Source organism: Crassostrea angulata, chromosome 2 (assembly GCF_025612915.1).
Source record: "Crassostrea angulata isolate pt1a10 chromosome 2, ASM2561291v2, whole genome shotgun sequence".
In the NCBI taxonomy this organism is placed as follows: Eukaryota; Metazoa; Mollusca; class Bivalvia; order Ostreida; family Ostreidae; genus Magallana; species Magallana angulata.
The window spans coordinates 80,572,789-80,597,019 of NC_069112.1; the positions used below are offsets into that span (position 1 = coordinate 80,572,789).

At 33.7% G+C, this 24,231-nt stretch overlaps 1 protein-coding gene across 1 annotated transcript in view; it reads right to left on the bottom strand.

Moving 5' to 3' along the window:
• The window catches only part of LOC128171011 (uncharacterized), a 511,120-nt gene that overhangs the window by 452,234 nt on the left and 34,655 nt on the right, over positions 1 to 24,231 (bottom strand). Inside the window, exon 4 of the mRNA XM_052836776.1 lies at positions 19,082 to 20,026. Coding sequence (XP_052692736.1) covers positions 19,082 to 20,026 — 945 coding nt within the window. The remainder of the gene's footprint in view (positions 1 to 19,081; positions 20,027 to 24,231) is intronic.

The following is a 24,231-nucleotide window of genomic DNA, read 5'->3' on the forward strand; positions in this document are numbered from 1 at the left end:
ATTTTGATAAATTACAACGAACACAGATTTAAAAATGGTAAACAAATAAAACATTTAAAATGATAGAAATAAAACATTCAAAGTAATAAACAAATGATAGATTTAAAGCATTCAAAATGCATTACTAATACCTGGACACATTCTCATGCCCTGGTGAACGCGCTTCTATTGTTGAACCGGGTTATTCTTGAAATCGTTGTCTGACTCCCGCTCCAATTTCTAAACCAGGTAACCTTGTCTACAGCAGGTGTAAACTGGTTTTTTTTTATTATTCTAGCAGTGTTTAGTATATGAATCAAAACGGTATGTGCACCAACAGTTCTAGACCTATGTTGTCAAACTAGACTGATGCCTTTCTTTCTCTGTCTTCGTCTCTCTCGCACGGACGCGATTCAATATCTTATTTACAAAGTTGTAACATATTACACGTCATTTTTTCCTGCAGTTACTAAAGACTTGTAACATCAGACCACGAGTCCTTGCTGCTCGATATTGCTTAAAGATGTTGGTTTTTTTAAGGTTATACATTTCACAATAAAATACACAACTTCAAATGCAGACATTTCCTTTAACTGAAACCTCTTTCTCCCTATCTCTCTTTCTCTATCTCTACAATGGTTGTCAGAGATACAAATAATCGATGAAGCACCATAACAGATTTTATTCAGTGCTTTTCCGTGGTTAATATTATACTGCCAGAAACTTTGTCGGAAAAACATCTTTTTAAGATCCAAATGATAAATATATCAGTCGATAAGTTTTAAAAGAACGAAAAGGTTTTGTAAATTCCATTCAATGAATTTATTCGAAACTCGTGATGTGCTGTGTGTGTTACTGAAAATTAAATGATACAGATTTCCAATGCCAAGATAAGGGGAAATGTACACCAAAGATAAACACTGATCATTGTAATGTATTCAATGAAACACGCCCCTTTAAATCTGTCATCAGTGTTATTAAGTACACACGTATACACGCTGTACACTGAGCACTTTATTGAAACATATTTTAATCCTAAAAAAAAATCAGTTTAAATATTCGATGTTTTGCGCAGTACTATGTATTAAACATGAGGAGTTTGTTATCTATGCTGATATTACACCACCACGTTTAACTTGAGATTTCATGAAGAAATAAAAAACCTCAAACCAAATGACATATATGGATAGTGTTGTCTATAACCTGTAATGCGACAGTCGATGCTTTAAGGTTTTAATTAAGCATATACACATATGCGTGCATTTATCCATTTTTCAATCAACATATTATGATAATAAATGTTTATATTTTTATCTACATCCTCTTATTTTCACATAATTGAGATCTGGTTTCTTTATCTTAGTGTAAAGCACGTATATGATTATAACCCAGTATTCTACATAGAGCGTTACTGATTGAGATCTCAGAGTCCCATAACTAAAGATTGACATCCTAAGAGTAATGCTATCATAAAACTATTGCCTTTTGATGAGATCAATCGAATTTTTTTGGACCTGGCGGAAAGTATATGTCAATTTAATCAGGTAAAATTATAATAGTCTGTAAAACTGTTAAAACTGAGATATTTATTTTCTCTTTTATGACAATTCACATAACGGTTTTATATGATATGTTTGATTTACATACTTACATGCCATTGTGTTACAATCTTCAAACAATACATTGAATGTATGTCTCTGTTTATCCACGAAGACTCGAACAATTTGAATTATACAGCACCCTGTAAGGTGATTGGTGTGTGTAAGGATGTCATTTCAAGATTTAACAAAATGTGTAGTTCTGAGATAAAAAAGATAATTGTTTTGAACAGTTTTTGAAAAATGCTTTCATGTAGATTTGCTATATTTTTCACCCGCGTCATTTTATAGGAAATGGTATGTAAATCGTATGACTGTAAAAACATATTAAAAAAAAAATAACCTTTCAAAATCATTTGAGCTGAATTACATTTGTTTTTACCTTTATAGATCAGCGAATTTGTATGCTGTTGGCTTACAGCTTTAAATAAACAATACACAATCCTTGGGATTACACGTTAACGCCTTCATTACATTTTACATTTTTTAGTATTTATACCAATTAAATAATATGTATAATGAACGCACATTTTGTTGGCTAACAGCGTTAAATACACATTGTACATTATAATTCAATAATTAAAAATACACTTTTTGTTTGTTCTTATTCTGATAACAAACCTCTTTTGCAATATTTTTATTTTTAATGTTGATATGAATTTTAAAATTTGTTAAAATAAAAAAAAAACTGTTCAATGTTTATTGTGCTCTTGTCATCAACAAAAACAACATGACGGTGCATAAGACAAAAGCTGACTATAACTACCAATGCGATATGATATAAAGCAGAAGCAAGCACAGGTGCTTGATGACTCCTCTGTGGTTGTATGTTTTTTTAAGCTCAGCGGTTGGCAAAATTTTGCAAATGCAGTGTAAGGTAAAATGTTGCATTCTTAACATATTTTACATGTATCATATCAAGGAACTGAATACATTGTGTGTATTTGTGTTCAGGATGAATCTATACTTTGCTTAATTACGATACCAATTTGTTTAGATACAGTTTTACATGTAAACTATCTTTCCGAACCTAAGTTAAGATATTCCTTTGTAAATTAAAATTCAAATTAACTTTCAAAACTTATCATGAATAAGTAATTGCATTACAATTTTGGACTTTTTTTCTCGTAGCATTGTTACTAATATGTTTCTCTATTCTGAATCAATTTATCTTTTTTCACGATCTTGCATAAACTTCTTCACTTTCTATGTTTTTTAGTTTTAAGTTTTCTTTTTTTTTTTCAGACTATCTCTATTTTCCTGAGTCAAGTAAAGCTCTAGATTTGTGTAAGGTTTTCTAAATGTATTTATTACTGACCAATGAAGGCCCCATGGAGAGGGAACATATACATAAACAACCCCATACGATTAAAACAGAATAAATAATGTAAGAAATGTAAAACTCATAAAAAAATATTAATTGATCCAGTTTAAAGATGTCGGTGTCATTGTGAGGTAATCACTCTGTACTCTCACAGATCAGGACATCTATACAGTCCCTATCTTCACCATTAGGAAACACATGCCTGTGTACAATATTCGGAATAATGCTTATTGTGATACATTGTAACAAGATAGTTAAGTTAAATCCTTCTCCGTGCCATGAAGGCACCAAACGCCGGTGCTTATCTCCAGTTTTTGTGGTGCTAAGCGGATGAGAGTCATTGACTCCCCCCGGAATGGGACACCAGGTTAACCCACAGCGTAACCCGGTACCCAACATCAGCTGGGTGGACTGAGACAATGTAGATATAGTGCCTTGTCCAAGTGCACAACACACAACATCAAGTGGAGTTTGAACCAGCGACTTTCGGTTACTGGCCTTAATCCTATGACCACTGTGCCATTTGATCCACAAATTGTAATAGACATAGGCATTATGGTATTGTGCTTTTAATTAATATATCTACAGATCCATTGCCACTCAAGATTACTTTGGCATTTTTAATATCATTAATCGTTCAGTACCAGTGTAAACCACTCGGAAAAATACTTAGAGGGAACGCAATTAAATATTCAAAATGTATTACATGGATGAATTTTAACTTTAGTAAATTCACATGCTGTGATGGATATTCTTCTATTGTTGTATTGATGTATTGTTGAAATCGGTGTCATACCCTCGCTCTAATTTCTGAACCAGGTAGCTCTTTCCATAACAGGAGAAATATGATGTCCCTAAACTGCTTATTATTTGAACGTAGGCGATATGTGCACCGACATTTCTAGACCTTTAAAGTCAAATTAAAATTATGTTCTGCTCTCTATTTCTCGATCTCCTCCTCTCTCTATTTCTCTATCTCCTCCTCTCTCGGGCTTTGACACAGATCAATATCTTATTTAAAAGGTTGCTATTGATGAAAAAGGAGCCAAATGCTCAAGAAAATCAATATATGTAATAAAAAAAAAAAATTTTTTATAAACATTTTCAATTATTCTAAAAAGCGTCGTGATATTCCTTCAGTTATTAAAGCAATGTGTAGAACGAATCGATGTGTCCTTTGTACTCGACACTGTCTAGAACTGTCATGTTAAAAGTGAACAAGCTTCTCAAAACGACGCTTGATTTGTCACCTACGTATTTTATCAATACGTCAGACTGACTCTCCAACAATGAGTCAGACCAAACAGGATACAATATTAATTTATCAATTCAACCAAGATCTAAATATATGTATTGGTTTTAATTTAAAAAATGTTAAGATAAGGACATGTGTGTTTTTGAAGGTGGCTGTTTATATGGCAGATGTAGTCTGATTGATGTTGTTCAAGACCTGTGGTGTGTGAATTTTGTTCATACATTTTATTAATGTAACAAGTCTGATTTTTGTCTATTAGACGGAGAGGTGTCTGAGCCATTGGAGGACAAAACCATTGTATGGACATTTGTTTTTTTAGCATTGTTATACAAGCCATGAATGCAGTATTTAACCTTATTTTTGTCTCGTTACCTATCACTTACGTTATTTACTTTTGTTTAATTAATTGTTAACTCATTTAAGTTCTTAAATAAAATGGTTCAACATAATTATTTAAAAAAAAAAAAGTACTGCTTCTTTAATGCTTTAATAAAGTGAAAATCAGGATTATACTAAATAAATTAAACACATTGTAAAAGTTTTTCCCCTGCTGATTAGTTTTGTTTTGTATAAGAAAAAATACTCCTGTACTCAAAGTCAATATTGAGTTCGTTCCTGTTTTACTTTTTATGATACAAACAAGTAACAAATTGTACGGTTAGCATTAATATATCGTAAAGATCAGTAACATTAGGCAGAAAAGAGACAGTGAATTACATCTTTGGAATGTATAAACTGTACACTCTTCTTTTAGATCAGACACAATTTCTATGTACTGGTTAACACGTTAGGGTTGTCAAAATATGTGTTTAACTCTCACTCCAATTTCTGACCGCTGTAAACGGATGTCTTTTTTATTGTAACAATGATGCATCGTATCTGAGCTTGGTCGGTGTGTAGAAAGAACAGTAAAATGGTAAATCAATGCAACCCTACCATAGTTGTTTTATTAGTTGATTGTAGAAAAACGGTGCTTCACTATTTTGTCTTGACTTTTTATTGAAGGTGTTGGCTTTATTTATTCAATCTATAATTTTATATTACAACAGACATAATTTCGTCGGCAAAATTCTTAAATGTTTATATTTTTATTTAGGTTAGACAAATAAAAATGCGATTTGAAAATGCTTTGTTGTCAATAATTTCGCCAAAGACGGTCTTAGCTTGCGCTGGTCAACACACTCTTCCTTTCTGACTGTAGGTTTTATTTCTGACATTTGCGGATGCGTTTTAACGGGTGTAATTTGATGTTGTGTTTGTCCTTACAATAATTCGTATATTATTTGGTCGGTGGATAGACAAAAGGTGATGGGATATATTGAAAATGTATTGCAATGCTTATGCAATATGTGATCATCGTACCGTACTCAAATACTAATTCATTTATACAACATACGTTTGTATTACTTCTCCGATCAGCTGCTAAAAGTGCACAATGATTCTACCAGCCGCGCATGGACCACAGTTGTTTGTGCTTGTTCCCTTTCCGGTTTTGTCTCCTGATTAAATTTCTGAAATAAATATGATCACTAACAATATAAATTGTGGACCCATTATTTGATTTTATCTAAATCTATATTCTGAATTATTTGCAAACATCTTCATCAATAAAATAACGTTTTCATGGATGATCGACGGCACGTAAATTTGACAGATTGCACGTGATGTAATCCGCGCGTTTGGTGTGGTACAAAAACAAAGAACGAGTACATTTTTAATTCAATTTAACTTTCAATTTTGAAGAGCAGAAAATTTAATCTCTGTTATTGTCACGGTATGCAACAAAAGACAACAGTGAATCGTCGCAAGCGCTAGACATGGTATACACAGGACGAGTAAACCAATGTCAATCATTATCTAACATCCAATATGGGGCCTCAATTCAGTTGATTGACAGGGTTACACTGACCAGTTAAATTTGAATACGGTGGTCATTTTTGCGATATTTAAGCACTCGGGAGAGCTTTTATATACCATGTTTCAAATACAATATGCATGTGCACAAAACTACATTAATTACATTGCCTAACAGAGAAAGGAAAGACAACTCGTTTTAAAACAATTTTCCTTTCCGATGTAATTTGTTGTGCTATTTATTAATATTTTTATGCATCATTTGATTTAATGAATTTGTTTTCCATTCTTAAATTCTTTTCTTTAAAAATGCTATAAACACTTGTGTATTAGCCAATGCATTGCTAACGCGGGTTATGTATTTTTTTCTGTAATCTCGGCACCCTCATATTCTGTAAAATCACAAATTGTATTTTACCATGCGTGTAAGCAATAAAGGAGGTTTTAAGGAATATCAAGGAACATATATACTTGCATATCATTGATTTTGTTTATAACATATACAAGATACCATTAAATTCAAAGAAAAATACAAGCAATAACTCTAAAATCAGATTCAATTTTAAAGATTTAAACTAAAACACTATATTCTCAATAAACTTATATGTTTTAGAGTTGTATTGTATTAACACCGTCCTATGTTTGACAACGTCATAAAATAGTGTCTGTTTGGGAGGGAAACAAACAGTTGAAATGGACACCCCGACGCGAAGCAGAGGTTTGACAATGGTTTCCGAGGGGTGTCAATTTCAACTGTTAACCTATCATAATTAATTATTTTGTTTCTCATTCTAAAGCTCTTTTACTAAAAAATGATATAAAAACTTGTGTATTAATAAACCAATTCATTGCTAACGCGGGATATGTATTTTCCTGTAATCTCGGCACCTTCACATCCCGCATTAATCACCAAACAACGCACGTTTAAATATATATTATTTTCAAAATGGTGTGAGAGCTACAGCATCACTTTGAAGTTATCAACAGTTTAGGAAACAATTGAATTTGTATGCACAAACAATCATCCAACTATTTAAGGACACATGATGACTGACGTTTAACATACTTGTTAGACCATTATTTATACACCGGACTGACTACGGTTTCTTCCGTTTTTTTATGATCTTGACAATGAGCACAAGGCGGGCGCGACTTGGTCCCACCTCCATCTTTTTAGAGGTCCGCGTTGCTTTGCTTTAAACTTGTATTTCGCTTCATGGATTTTTAGGATGGTTGAAAGATTTTTTTAATATTATTTTTACAATATGTACTTTTTTATAAAAAAAAATTAACATTAATTTTGTAATCATGTAAATATATTACATACTTTATTATAGTCAATAAGATTACATAATTTTTTTTTTCACACATTAAAAATTTAACGAGAAACATCGGAGGACACGTATCTTCCTTTTATGTGTTGACCACACAACAAGTGTACACATATACAGTATACTGATAGTGAGTGAGAAGGATTTAATATGTATGTAGAAAAGTGAATATTATATGTATATTGGTAAGACCAATGTTTCTAAGCATAACATATTCTGCAAGAAACAAATCACTTATGTCGTGTTTCACGACGTTACAAGTCGATTAAACCTCACAGGTTAAAGCATGTAATTGGGAGTGAGGGGTACAAATGGTTTTCACACTATCGCTTCCTGTATCAACAGACCTTTAGGCTAAAAAACATTCTCCTTATCTTGAAAAAGGACTTCTCAGAGTCATGATGTTTCTTCTCATCAAAATGCGCAAGGTCTGTACAATAGTCGTTTGGAAATGTTAGGTCTTTAAGCGAATAAGGCTCTGTCCTAGTTTTTTTTTTTTTTCCAGAATGCCTTATAGATTGACGGTATAATAAGTAGATTGTGAAACTTATTGATGTAAAGAAATACTCTGTCCAGGCAAACAGTTCCAAGTTGCACAAACTTATTGAAAATCAGCGAGTTTTTGCTGTTGTAAATTCATTTATTTAGTAAGTTCTCCAGGTTCATTTAATTGTATTTGTAAATGTGTAAAAACAATACAGAAATTGTAATGAAAAGATAATTTTTTGTTATTGCATTGAAGGATATTTTTCTTCTGCTTTATTGGTATTTTTTGAGTAGTATACATTCTTAAGTCTGTGAAAATAATTTAAAAAAATGGATTTTAGATGGAAAAAAAATAATTCTTTATAATTATTTTTTTAATTAAAAAACAAATTTTAAGTTATACACTCATTATCGACTCCAGTTTGGTATGTGTATAAGATCTAAGAAGAAAACATATCGACGCAATAGGCCGCAAAAAATATGATTGTTGTATGAATCATGACTGGTTGTTTACATAAAGATACACATCAAAAAAGAAAATAACGAGTTGGTTGTACTGATTATGATGGTTAATTTTAATATTAAGTTTTGAAGTTTTACATTTTACTATTATTATTAAGAATATGATTTGTTACTGTAAGCATTTCTTACGGTAATTATATGACGTACTATTGCCATTTTATGAAGTAATTGCCAACACATTGATTAATTTTGTACATCATTCAAATACAAACTTCAGCTCATCATTATCTCGGAAATTATGTATTTCAAACCATTTTTATTTTCTGTTGCATTGTATTGAATTAAAACTAAATACATTAGTTTATATGATTTCAAGGAACCACATAATAAATTAGAAATTGATTATTTTAAAGGTACATATGTAAGATCATGCTCATGAAATAGAAACTGTACAATTTTAAAGGTAAAACATAAGCCGGATATGTTTTTTTCCGAAACGGAATAAAAAAATATTATCTACACTTCAGTTTATGAAGATAATCATGATCATTTAATTGCATATGGTTCTCAGAAGAATCAAAAATAGATGGAGTCTGCTCATATTTACAGGTCGATTTAAAATTTCATGTCATTCGTATTTTTGAGTAAATAATTGATAAAGGGTGTCATTTCATGATATATTCGACCACATTTCACATGAAAACATTAAATACACAAAACAATTATTTTAATTGACGCAGAACATAGAAATTCAAATGTATTATTTATATAATAGTTCATGTCATTCAGGTTTTTAGTGTTTCATGTCTTTGGTATGTCCCATATACCAATCCCGATACATTGTTTTGAAAAGAATGGAAAACTCCGATATTTTCAGAATACTATAGTAGATAATAGTCTCGATAGAAACGCGTCTAACACGACAATATATGACCTACTCTACATTTACAAGTAAAACTAAAAATATGTAATATTTTAAAAGGCATATAACACATTTCTACAAAATTTACTTTAAATTTATTAAAAAAAAGCATAAAATAAAAAAAAAACTATCCTGCAGAAATGCAGTTACATTATATAAATGTATATCAAATAACGGACCGCATTCTGGAGGCCCGTACTAATTTTTTGATGACGTTCGTGGTATATTGGAGAATAATGTCCGCGATATCTATATGATCTCTGCAATAACTGTAGTATAATGATAAATAGATAAAATAATCCCTAATATGAGGATAGAAAGCATTGTGATACAAACAAAAGGTCTATGTTACACAGGAAACTATGCAATATCTCGAATAGTTCATAAGCTAGAGAAGTAAATGGCAACAGTCCTGTTTAATATATAACCTAGTGCTATATCACATATAATTGTAGTCTTCACCTATTGTCTTCTTGATTATATTGATATATTGACTGTTGTTGATGATTATCAAATGTACCTGGTAATTAAAATTAAGTTATATCGTGAAACTTAATAGCAGACGGAGTTGACCATATTTCAACTTTTATAATGGTTTCTTATGTTCCTATTTTTATTTGTATTTTGAGAGGTTTTCATAAATATCATATATACAGGATAATTCATTTAATTTATATCAGGCAAGCTTATTAATTATGAGCACTTTATATTCATAAACATGTTTTCCATTAGATATATATTTTTTTCAATTTTGGATGGATCGTTAGAAAACGTATATATACTTATACAACAAGTTGTGTTATATGTATGTAATGATTGTATAAAGAAATGTACTCCTATACCACTGATATATTTTGAGAGAAAGAAAGAGAATAGGTTTTATATAGTACATGTATTAAGAAAGAAATTAATGGTTAATTTATATGTAGCTAAATTACATTAAGGGAGAAAGGGAGCGAATGTGTACGTGATTTTATTCGATAAATACATCATGTAATATATCATTTCAAGAAAATAAGAACCTTCATCTATCAGGGCTTTTATCCTTTTAATTTACTTATCTTGACTTCACATCCCTGTATTGACGTATGTGAAGTATCTTCTCTATGTAGATAACACAAGAATATTCCCACAGTGTTATAATACTGATATATTTGTTGGGCGCCAATGTAATAGACTAGCACTAGCTAGTAGGTTAATCCATTAGCTCAGTCGGTAGAGCGTTGGTTTTTAAACTGAAGGGTCTTGAGTTCGAGCCTAGTTATGGTCCTTCATCCTCTTCTATTACATTGGCACCCAGCAAAATCACCCACGTGGATATATTAATTGTCTCGTGTGAGATTTCTTAGTGATATAGACATTTCACAAGAAAAGGGGGAATAATGTAATAGTGTGCATGAAAAGGTTCAGTACTGCCGTGCTCCTACCAGACTAGCCAGTGGGTTTGTGGTCCTTCCTCTTCTAGTATACATCAACGCAAAATTGAAGATCCCGGCGGCACAACATCTTACATTGTAGATAAGGGATGATATATCCAAGAAATTAAAATTATATCATTGTTTTTATCTGTTTTTACAACAAAAAACATGTTTTCCAAAGTCCACGTTGTCACTGCATGATCTGCAGTATTTGGTTTGCGCATGTGCAATGGTATAACAGGACGATGCAGGAAAATGTTCCAAAATGATCGAGGAAACTCGAAATATGTGTGCCTTGATTTCAGCCTGTTTTGTTTCATCTTTCAATTGGTATTGCTTACCAGTGAAGTAGGTATCATATCATTTTTGCTCAAAACGGGATTCTGAAAATCATTTCGTCCAATGTATCGTGTTCGTGTGAATGGAATACCTGGATGCGGTGAAGCATGAATATTGCTATCAGCGTAATACAGAGGGAGTGTTGTTATAAGGACATAAGGTGCGTGATTTAATGTAACGGTAGATGCGTTAAAGTGTGTGATTGTATGTAACGGAAGATGCGTTAAAGTGTCTGATTGAATGTAACGGTAGATGCGTTAAGGGTGTTGTTTACTCAGGGTTTGAGTTCTCAAATTCGGATTGTTATAAAGTTCAATGTAATGAGTAAAATTTGTTCTAAACAAAAAACTATTAATGAAATGAATTATTATTGACAAAACATTTGATATTTTTACTTTATTATGGAATTAGGCTCAAACAAAAATAGACTTTTAGCCAAACAGAGGAAATTCGGACTAAATTTTGCAGATTTTGTTTTCCGCTTAAACATTTTTGGCAGTACTCTAATATTGAAAGTTAAGATTTTATATTTTAGTCTATATAATTTTTCTTATTTTCTGCTGGTTTTACCTCACTTATTCATTAAAATATTTATATGGCACGAATTGCGAAAATATTAAAAATGCTTAAAAACGATAAGAGACACCATATCTCAAAATTTTGATCATTGACCTCATATAAATTTTATGCCATCAGAATAAGGTCAATATAAGTAGTTCAATGCTATAAATGTTTTTGTATTATCATCATTCAGTTTTTTGTAAACTTAGATCAAAAATGGGTAGGAATTTGAAAACTGATGGAGGAAATTCGGACTGGAATATTTTTTCAAATTGTAGCTGAAATCTTAATGTTTTGTACCTATTTAGTGCCACTGCCATTCATGATATTTATTACATTTTTTAAAGTGTTTTATTATTTGAAATATATTTACAATTAATAAAATTTCAATTGTAGTGTAAAATTTTATGGGATTTTTCTTGATTTTTCAAAAAATATTCAATGGCCATTTACTCAAAAAGTAGGTCATTGACCTACTTTTTTGAAAGTGAATTATAACACTACAATCAAAGGTCTATAACATACAATAGATGGGGTTTCATTATCATCAGTGGAATTTTTTTTCACTCTGAGTAAATGTCATCCTTAAAGTAACTATGTGATTGTGTGTAACAGTATATGTGATAAAATGTGTGATTGTGTGTAACGAAAGATGCGTTAAAGTTAAAGTGTGACATTGAAAGTAACATTGTGTATGTTAAAGTGTGTGATTGCGTGCAATGGTATATGTGTTAAAGGGTGTGATTGTGTCTAACGGTATATGTGTTAAAGTGTGTGATTGTGTGTAACAGTATATGTGATAAAATGTGTGATTGTGTGTAACGAAAGATGCGTTAAAGTTAAAGTGTGACATTGAAAGTAATATTGTGTATGCTAAAGTATGTGATGCGTGCAACGGTTTATGTGTTAAAGTGTAATGGTATATGCGTTTAAGTGCGTGACTGTGTGTAACAGAATGCGTTTAAGTGCGGCCATATTGCAAGAAAAGGTATATTCAATTACCTGAATACTTGGAACCTATAAGTATTAAAGTACCGGATTGTGTGTAATAATGTATGCGTCAAAGCGTCTGATTGCAATTAACGTTTCTTTTTTTTTTGTTAATTATTGAAATTTATTAAAAACCTAAAGTTAAAATTATCACATTGCTTTTAGTTCCACATAAAAATCTTCATGAGTCCGCAATAAAGATGCATAATGTCCCATATATGGTAGATAAACTGTCAAAAATGCAACTTAATTCATATGCAAAACTTCCTATTTCATTGATACATCTGGGTTATGTTTGATATCTCCCAAAAATTCCTGTGTCGAAATTTAAATCAAGCTTCTGTCCTTCTAATGGTGTGAACTACTTTACTCTGCACATTCCACTAGCCACCATAGCTTTGTATGTGATGTATGAACAACACAAGAAATGCTGACATTCTTCAATCTTCAGTCTCCCGATCCTGAACTATCACAAAATCATCAAAATGTGGGTCACTGTCTTCAGAACTTTGTAATAAACCCATTACTGTTTTTCTCAACAGGAACTTCATTCAAATCCCAACTCAGTGTGTCAAAAGCAAGAAATTGTTTCTCCACGACATTTAGTTACTTCCAAAGCTGAAATAGTCATTTCTCCCTGCTTATTGTGATGTCCTTCCCTTTCCCTCCAATTTCACTCTGGTATTTAAACAAAGCGGACGATCCACATGCAATGTTTACCTTTATCAGCATCACCGACATGCAGTGGTGGCGGTAGCCCCACCTTTTTGCCCTTATAGACTTAATTGTCTACCAGGTGGCAGAAAATTTAGGTCGACCCCGGCCTTTAAATTGACACCCGGAGAAAACCATGGTCAACTGTCTTGAAGCGGAGGTTGACAATGGTTTTCGAGGGGTGTCAAATTCAACTTCATGTTTCCCTCCAAACAGGCACTATTTATTTTATTATACTGAATATCTTCATTTAAAAGAAAACTCATTTGCTTTTATGCAGAAATGACGTGAATTCTACGTCGAATGGTACGCGTATAATATACGCGCATGTAACAATTCGTTGTGTTACCCGTTGTCAGGTCTGTTGCTAATGCTGAGGGTAAAAGAACGGATTATCAACTGCGTCTTTACCAATCAGATTTACGTATTTAACATGAAAGGCAACAGGTAACACAACGAATTGTTACATGTGTGTAAATTATGCGCGTACGGTTCGCCGTAGCATTCACTTCATTTCTATATAAAAGCGGCAATATTTTTTTTTAAATTAGGACATTGAGTCATCTTCGCTAGCCAAGGGTTTTCGGTCCACTTTGCTCCCCGTAAACCCTAGGCGGATTTCATTACGAAAACTCGATGATGTGGTAGCGCTTTCTAGCGAGCAACTTGAGTTGCGCCCCTTGCATATTTATATTTTAATCGAATTAAACAACGGGTTATATACACACTACGGTATTAAGTAAAAGATATAAGCCAAAAACTGTCCAGTCTGTGAGAGAAAGAACTTATCGAGGCCCGAATGGCCGAGATCAGTTTTTTCTCTCACATAATGGAAAGTTTGAGGCTTATATCCGACTTAAAACATTCTCTTTTGTTTTAAGAATGGACTTCAACAGGTACACCAGTAGACAATGAAAATAGAGCTATTTATAACCACCCCTAACAAAATGCAGTCCTGAGTAGAATTATGTTTCTATTGTCTACTTAGTGGACAGGTACAGGTGACTTTTTAAGTATAACTTGAACTGCATGATTTTTCATTCATTCACACAACTTGTGTTTTAGTATCGAGATGTCTTCCTCTGATGGAGAAAGCATTTTCTAAAGATAACTCAGTCAAAATTCAAGGATGATTATGAAAATCATCCAAACATGGATGGTGTTCTAAGTGACATTCTAGATATGGAGGCTGTGCCAGATTTTGATTTAATTCAGAACTGTATCTTTTCTGATATCTCTGATGAAGATATGATTAACGCCAGTCAAGAGGTATTGAGCAATAATAGCTTTTTCAAACCTCTGAATCAGCAGGATTTGGATGACTTAATACGGAGTGGTTTATCTAAGAAGACGGTGGCAAAGTCAAATCTGGATTTTCATGATTCCACACATGTATACAACTGCAATTGGATTATTTTCCACTCATGTACCAGTGGATTTGAATTATTTTACAGAGTTGTGTCAATTCATTTGGATTTTTATACTAGTATTTCAAAGCATGCTTAATTAAATTTCATTTTTTCATTTTGTTCTCAGATGTTTGGCTTTGCATGGTATTTGTTTTTTACACGTCACCTGTACCTGTCCAATAAGTTTACAATTACTATCCATTATTTGTTACTGGGCAGATTTCACGGTCAATTCTTTAAAATAAATGACAGTTTTTTAAAACTTATTGGACACTTACAGGTAACTCAAGGGATTTGTTTTCAAATCTACAAGTACGTTATGCTGTATAATAGTTTAAAATAACAAAGGATTGCATAACGAAAATGTTTTTAAAATAGAACTTAAAAACATGTTGACTACCGAATGTTGGAACATAATTAACGATGCTATTAAATGTTAAATACGAATTATGTTATAATCTGGGGGAGAGCACGGAATGTTTTATTCATAGTGTTTGTAAGGACCGGGAGTGAGAAAGTCGCCGATTTATATAAAAGCTTTCATGCCATAAAACCAGGTACCGATTTCGTGAATATTGCAGACCAAAGAAATGAAATAAGCAATAACCACAAGCAGGAACGTACATGTATATACTAACGGGATAGGCAACATGTTTACTTCCGATGTTGATCACGTGAGCCTTGACAAGTTTGTAGAACTACAGAGGCGTGTTCAACAGAGCGAGCACTCGCGATCGCTCGCCAAAATTTGTGTTGCGGGTATAGGGAATTTTGGCGAGCGCTCGCGAGCGTTTTCTCTGTTGAACTCGCCTCAGGTTCAATCCCAGTAAAATACATGTAGATAGGTTTTAAAGCGATCTGGTTAGACCATCGTCAGAGAAGCACTGTACTCGAGAACTTGTGTCTCAACTTGTTACAAGCACCGAATGTTTTACCAAAGATCACACATGTGTTCTCTTTTAAAGTTTATATTTACAAACGCTGCGATTGGATTGGGAGATTGTCACCGAGCTTTCGTAATGAAATCCGCCAAAGGTTAATAGGGAGCAAAGTGAACCGAAAACCCTTGGCTAGCGAAGATGACAATCAGTATAATAAATAAATAGTGCCTATTTGGGAGGTTAACTGTTAAAATTGATACCCTAGACAACCAGTATCAACCTCCGCTTCGCGTCGGTTGACAATGGTTGTCTCAGGGTGTCAAATTCAACAGTTACCCTCCCAAACAGGCACTATTTATATCATAGTAAAGTTTATATAACAGAATTTGTTGCACGATCATGTTACAATTATGGATTAATCTTCAGCTTAGGACAGATATGTTATCAAAATAACGGTTTTACTAATAATACTCAGAATTTAACCTATCAGTCAAAATGAAATTCTTGAAACAACTGAGTACTTGGATGGAAAATTCATTTGGTAATTTATTGTTGACTAGTCTCTATTAAAATCTTACAATAGTGAATCCAAAAGGAGATTGGTTTGTCAGTTATTTTGTTCGCCCCAATGAATAATTGTCTTGTTCTTGTACATATAGTTATTGTATCATATTCTTTTTTGTTCCAAATATTACAGTACTGTCTAACTAAGAAAAAAGACAAAACTATGAATAAATATCACATTTATTGAGTTCTATATAGCTTGCTACAACTCACCAAGAATCATGTGTATATGGGTATTATGTATTTCATGGTTAACGTAAATAGACAGAAAAAAAATTTGTAGAAAAAAAAAGCAGTACACTTTAACTTAGTTACAATATTGTTCAAAAACTATTTACATAAACACGAGTTTTCTATTTACATGATCAATATAAAGAAATGTGCTAATTATATTTAATGATATTCAATTAACTTTCAGAGAAAAACATGTCAGGGGTCAACAACCAGTTCTAAATAATATGAAACTTAAACTTAAAAATATTACAAAAAGGGGAATAACTCTTTATTCGTTTGTAACTGAAGAACTGAAATTTGAGTTACTCCCCTTTGAATATGATGTTTAATCAATAAACAAAATTTATTCTTTGCAAATAGGAAAAATAAAAAATCCTCAGATATAAGCCCCAATTTTAAGTAACATCTTTTTCCCATCACTAAATTACAGGGTATTATAAAAGCATGCAAAAGAATTAAATACATACTGTCAGATGAGAATTTACTACACTCATACCAAGATACAATTGATAAGCCTTGTAAGGGAGTATAAAAACTAATTACTGTAGAGTTTATGTACACATAAATAATCAAAATATAAATCCAAGTTATATGCATATCTCTGATATATGTACAATTGATCTACAAGACAACAACTACCTATCTTAAAAACTGTATGAAGAGTTATGAAGAGTTATCCGTACAATGGGGGTACCCTATATGCAATATTCTGCGTAAAATTGACCAAGCTCAACAGCTGGTATTTTTTTTATATAAATTTACAACAACAAAAAATCCAAGTTATATGCACATCTCTTATATATGTACAATTGATTTGCAGTACAATAGGGGTACCCTTCTCGCAGCTGCCCGCCGGCGTGCACCTTTCACCATTTCAATAACTGGATTTCTCCTTTGGAAAACTCGGTTCAAACAATTGATATCAATGTAAAATGATAAATTACTATTTAAACAGATAACATACTGTGAAATAAAATGATGAAACATAATAACTAATTATTGTATAGTTCATGTACACAGAACACAGGTTCAAATAATGGCGCGTTATTTAAAACAAGTCCAGATATCGGTCACTCAGCGGATAATCCAGTTATATTAAATCTAAATTATTCTTATTGTAGCAATGTTTCACATCAAATATGGTAACAATTGGCCGTGTAGTTTTCAAGAAGAAGTTCAAAATGTAAAACTGTAAAGGAAAGACGCATGCCACACACCACACGATGACAGATAAAGACAAATTGTAATAGGTGACATGAATGACTCGGGTCAGTGCGTACTTGAAGATAATGACGTCATATTGCAGTGAGTGGTCTAAGTAGCCAATGTCTGTTTTCTGTCTTTCTCTGTCAGGATTTCAAGGAAGGTGTTCTATTTTCTCCCCTCATGGTCAGGTAAAATTGGCCCATCTACAAGACACATAATAAACTAATGAATGATTTAGTTAGTGATCAACACCAACATGATATTACTCAGATATCTGTGAGTCAATGCTCACTAGTAATACTCCCGCTCTGATGTAAATATACAAAATAAGCAAAGTCGACTTAAACAGGAAGTTGATGTCCAATTGGTACAAAAATAGATCCGAGCGTGTGCCATGCCTAAACAAAGAATGTATTAACATTTCAAGCATATATGCGATCAATAGTTGCTGAAAAATTCTTTACGAAAATTTGTTTGAAAATTTAGGCAAAAAATAAACAAAAGTCGTCACTTAACAGGTACAAACATATATTCCAACGTATGGCATGCCTAAACAAAGAGTGTATTGAAATTTTAAGCACCGGCAACGATCAGTTGTTGAGAAAAATGCGACAGAAATTGTCTTACAGACAGACAGACGGATGTACAAAAAGGCGGACAGACTGACAGACACACAAGAGTAAAACAGTATATGGTAACCCCCTCTCCTTCAGAGCGGGGGTATGATAACCATAAATGTTCAAATTGATAAAGATCTATTACAATTTTAAATCATTCATTTTTTTTTTATATCCAGTTTTTATAGACTTCATATAAATATTTATTTTTTGTTGATGATAATTCATTTTTAGCAAAGTAAAATGTGTATAACATTCCACATTCAGCAACAGACAGCCATGTTTGGATGATCACAAAGTGTGAAATAAACAGGAGTCAGTATTACAGTCCATGTGAATTATACACAGGTCAATTTCAGCTGCAGATGTTGAACAAAGTGACAAACAACATGTGTGGTTTTGAGAGCAGACTAGATTTGTACAGAAACATTTACAACCTGTCAATATCCCAGCTATCTCCATTATACGGCTGGTGTTGAGCTGGACATGGCGTCCCCATCACGACGGGGTGTGTGTTCATCTACAACAAGTCATTAATTAGCTGTAAATTAATTAATATCGTACATGGTATGTAATGATAGAGCTACATCTACAAATTAAATGTTTAAACTGATTACATTGACGCATGCTTTAATAATTATCTATTTAATTAATTAAACCAATTTAATTAACTTGTAACAAAATAACTAATTACAAGCCTCATTACATTAATTACAATGACCTTTTATCATAATTAACTAAATACAATGACATGTGACTGTACCTCTAATTCATGAAATAGATACAGCTAACCCTGTAACAATGAGCTGTTTATATTGACAAACAATCACACAGATAAACATGTCTTACATGTATCTTATTGACTGATAATTAACACGGACTGTGTGTCTTAGTTATCTATATGTAATTAATGTGAATGATAATGACTCAGACTTACCTGTCAGAGCGTCCTGTCTGGTGATATACCTGTATATAACCACCGTGTTGTTGTACCGTGATCCGACCCAGAGACGGTGAGTGTTGACATCATAACTCAGGCTACATGGATAGAATATCCCTGATGGTCTTATCAGTAGATGTGACAGGAACTGACCGTCACTGTCTATCATCTGTACTGTGTCGGTTATATAATCACACACCAGGATGTGTGACAGCGGGTCAGTACAGATTCCACGTGGCTCTAGTCCTGATCCTGATGGATGTCCTGTGTAGGAGAAACGATGTCTTCCTCCACGCTCTGTCACCACTACAGCAGACTCATCATCAGACACCACGACATCCCCATTGTTGTTCTCTGTTATATAGCGAGGTACACCATACAGTCCCCGTCCTGTGTTGTCGTTCTGTATGGTTTGTGTGAGTTGTCCTCTCTGGTTGTAGCGGGTTACCTTGCCTGTTACCTTGTATGTCTTTGTATCATAGTTATACATCCCGACCAGTAGATCCCCAGTGGACGGGGACCAGTACACACACCATGGTCTCCATGTAGAGTCTGTTCTCTCTATAAATGTGGTGGTTGTTTTCATATGATTTGACAGTTTGTTGATGTTATATTTCTTATCTATATAAATCAGTTCACTCTCACTGTTCACTGTGTGTATTCCTCTATTATAACCACGACATGAATCCTCCACACGATGTAGAGGGACACCCGTTGTGTCTGTCAACATGAGATTGTTTCTATCACTGACCCAGACCCGGTCTGATGTCACACAGGAAATGTGACAACAACCATCAACACCTGTCACTGTGAGAGAGGGAAGTAACTCGGGGGGAGACATCAGTTTCAGCAGACACTGGTTTCCTTGCTGTGGTTTTTCTGTCCCTGTGGTTGGGATTTCACTCAGTGACTCCATCACATCAGCAGTGGCTGGATTCAGATCTACAAACATCAGACACAAACAGTCAGATGGAACAGATTGATTACAAACATCACATCTTGTATAATGATTGGTACAGCAATGTTTGTCTGTTGTAATTTATCAGTTATCATTAAAAATTAATAATTAACATATATACATTTGTCTAATTAATTAATTCATTCATTTATTACTGAAAAATATATACATATATCTGATGAGTCAATTGTTCAACAGACACGTAATGTATTTATATCTCAGTATGTGATGTTGACAGTTTATAAATAAATATGTTTTTACATTATATTGACAAATGATAAAGATCACATCCTATATATGTCTGACTTGTGACTACATATTATATAATTTACAATGATAATGACTCAGACTTACCTGTCAGAGCGTCCTCTCTGGTGATAAACCTGTTTATAAGCACCTTCTTGGTGTACCCTGATCCGACCCAGAGATGGTGAATGTTGACATCATAACTCAGGCTGTGTGGTGAGAATATCCCTGATGCTCTTATCAGTAGATGTGACAGGAACTGACCGTCCCTGTCTAACATCTGTACTTTTTTAGTTTTCCAATCACACACCAGGATGTGTGACAGCGCGTCAGTACAGATTCCTAATGGCAGTAGTCCTGATCCTGATGGATGTCCTGTGTAGGAGAAACGATGTCTTCCTCCACGCTCTGTCACCACTACAGCACTGAACCAGTTAGACACCACAACATCCCCATTGTTGTTCTCTGTTATATAGTGAGGTTCACTATACAGTCCCCGTTCTGTTTTGTCGTTCTGTATGGTTTGTGTGAGTTGTCCACTCTGGTTGTACCGGGTTACCTTGCCTGTGTATGTATAATTGTTATACATCCCGACCAGTAGATCCCCAGTGGACGGGGACCAGTACACACACCATGGTCTCCATGTAGAGTCTGTTCTCTCTATAAATGTGGTGGTTGTTTTCATATGATTTGACAGTTTGTTGATGTTATATTTCTTATCTATATAAATCAGTTCACTCTCACTGTTCACTGTGTGTGGTCCTCTATATAAACCACTACATGAATCCTCCACACGATGTAGAGGGACACCTGTTGTGTCTGTCAAGATGAGATTGTCATATCTATCACTGACCCAGACCCGGTTTGATGTCACACAGGAAATGTGAAAACAACAATCAACACCTGTCAGTGTGAGAAAGTGATGGATTCCTACGCGTCGGTTTCCTCTCTCTGTGATTTGGATTGCACTCAGTGACTCCATCACATCCTCCTTGTTGAATGACTCAGTCATGGAGAGCTGGCTGGTGTGGAGTGTAAGATGTATCTGGGGGAGGGCTGTCTTTATGGAGGAGAGGAATTGTAGTGCACTGAATGTGAATTCTGGCTGTACATATCTGAGTTCATATTCCTGAAGGCTGATAATATGTCTGCTCATTTCTATCATCTGTTTTAAACATCTGTGTTTGAAATTAAAGTCGCAAGACACATTGTACTTAAAATCTTTCCTCACTCTGTTCATGAAATTCGTCAGTGTCTGGGCCTTTGTTAACATCTCTGATTGATAGAGGGAGAATTCTGCGTGACAGGTTTTGACATCAGCTTTGATTTCTGTCAGGAGAACAGGTCTGTAAAAGAGAGCCTCACTTCTGATGGTGTGAATGGTTCCTCTGTGTTGTTGTCGCTTTGTTTTATAGACTGTTCTAACATCTATCTGAGTGTGTTTTCTATGTGTTTGGCAATTATTACAGGCAGGAACTTGACAAGGTTCACAGTACTTAACATATACTTTGCTAGGATGTCTCACACAGATCTCTTGTGTTGGACTGTAGTTGATTTTATCAAGGTGTGACACAACATCATGGTCTATTGTTTGGAGATCTTTTACATGGTTCTCTTTACACTGGGGACACAGATCACATAGACACGATACACAATGGTATTCTGTGTCCCCCGGACACTTAGAACACTGATGTATTCTATACTTGGAGCTTGCTGTGTCCATGATGTGGCGGTCTATGTCTTTGAATCACTACCTGTTAAATAAAAATAAACTGTTTTAGAATTATGCCACCCACATTCTTTAAAAACTACATGATATAATGGATTTATATAATATAAAATTTTGTGTGTAAGGAATATCTAATTTAAAACATATTTTATTTTAAAATAAAAATATATTTTCCATTCATAGATAAATGATGGTATACTATTATCAGATAACAAAACACTCAACCAGTAGATATTTTTTTAACTCCAAAAACTCTTTGACATTCTCTGCTAAACATTGGTGAATACTTCCCCCCTCTCCTTTCTCTGTCTTTACCATACATTCAATGCTAAGAATGCTTTCTTTCTCTTTCTCTCTCTCTCATTCACTGTTAGCATGCTCTTTATCTCTCTCTCTTTCTCTCTCTGATTCTCTCTCTCTCCTAAATATATACTTTCTTTATTTCTCTCTCTTTTTCTCGATCATTCAATTTTTGACCAACATTTACTCTTGCTCTCTTTGTCTCAATATTTCTTCATTTTTTCAATATTCATTCTTCATTAAACATACCCTTGTTCTCTCTCTCTCTTCTCTCTCTCTCTCTCTCTCTCTCTCTCTCTCTCTCTCTCTCTCTCTCTCTCTCTCTCTCTCTCTCTCTCTCTGTACTTTCTCTTCCTCGCTCACTTTTATTTTTCAGAGCAACATGTTCTGAGGTTCTTCAATGAATATACTCTTTCTCTCTCTCAGACATTAACTTATTTTAAACTTACTCTGCTAAAGAAATACCAGCACTATTTTATCCTGCCTTTCCCACATGTAAGTCAGCTTTCTTTGTCTATTTCCCTATTTCATGCAGACTTATGCTCTCTCTCTCTCTCTCTCTCTCTCTCTCTCTCTTTCTGAAATATGTACTTTCTCTTCCTCTCTTTCAAACACTTTTCTGAGCAACATGTTATGAGGTTCTTCATTAAATATACTCTCTCTCTCTCTCTCTCTCTCTATTTGTGCTTGCTCTCTTTCTCTCTCTCAAACTTTTTCTGCAAAACATTTACTTTGCCTCTCCTACACATGTTATCTATTTGACATACCATCATTCTCTCTATTTCTGCTAGACATGTACTTTTGTGGGTTTTTTCTCTCTCACCCTCTCACTCTCTTTCTCTATTTCTCTCTCTCTCTCTCTCTCTCTCTCTCTCTTAAACTCTTGTACTCTTGTACTCTTGGTCCTCTGTCTCTTACTTCTTTGATATATTTAAGATGGGAATTTTCCAAATTATATATAAGGTCATTAATATTAGCTACTGACTTATGACATATGATTGGCTATTCCCCTTACCCTGGCTGATTATTTTAATGTCCCCAAGGAAGATAATCAGACAATATCCCAGCCCTGACATTACCGCTAGGATATGTATTTCTTGTTTCAAATCAATCATCAAATGGGGATGAGGACAATCGTTATATTCTCAGTTCATTGGTAAGAAATTGATGCAGTCCTCGACCTAGGCCTTCGGGCAACAATTCTTACCCCAGGACTAACATAATGACTACTGGCCTCATACTCATTTAAGAGATGAGTATTATCATATCTATGAATGACACACGACAACGAACTTGTGATAGCAATGGGTCTCCTGAATGACTCAGGTGACCTAAAAATACAGAGTTTAGCTACATAATACATGTAATAGTAACAATAAATGACTACTATACCACATATATTCTTTCTTTGGTCAATCAGTCTACTGCATCCCATTACACAAGGAACCTGTAAAGACACCACAGAATATTACATACTGGTATAGTTTAGATAAATATTTCAGTGACAATATCATATCAATTTCCATTTTTTCAAACTCAGATAAGTAATAAAGGCCAACATTGATTCATGAATGTATATACATAAACATTTAAGATGATATTGTCCTTAAGTTCAACCTAAATACTGTACATTCTTAATTAATTCCAAGAAATTAATAGACCATCTCATGGATTTCAAAATCTTGCTTTTTTATGAGCAGATGTAAACTGAATTAAAATTTGGCATTCATTATTTTATACTCACACGATTTGATGCAACACTTTTCAACTGTGAAATTTAAATATGTACAACAGTTCTTATCCCAGGACTAACACAATGACTACTGCCCTCATACCCATTTAAGAGATGCATACTAAAATATTTATGAATGACACACGACAACGAACTTGTGATAGCAATGGGTCTCCTCGACC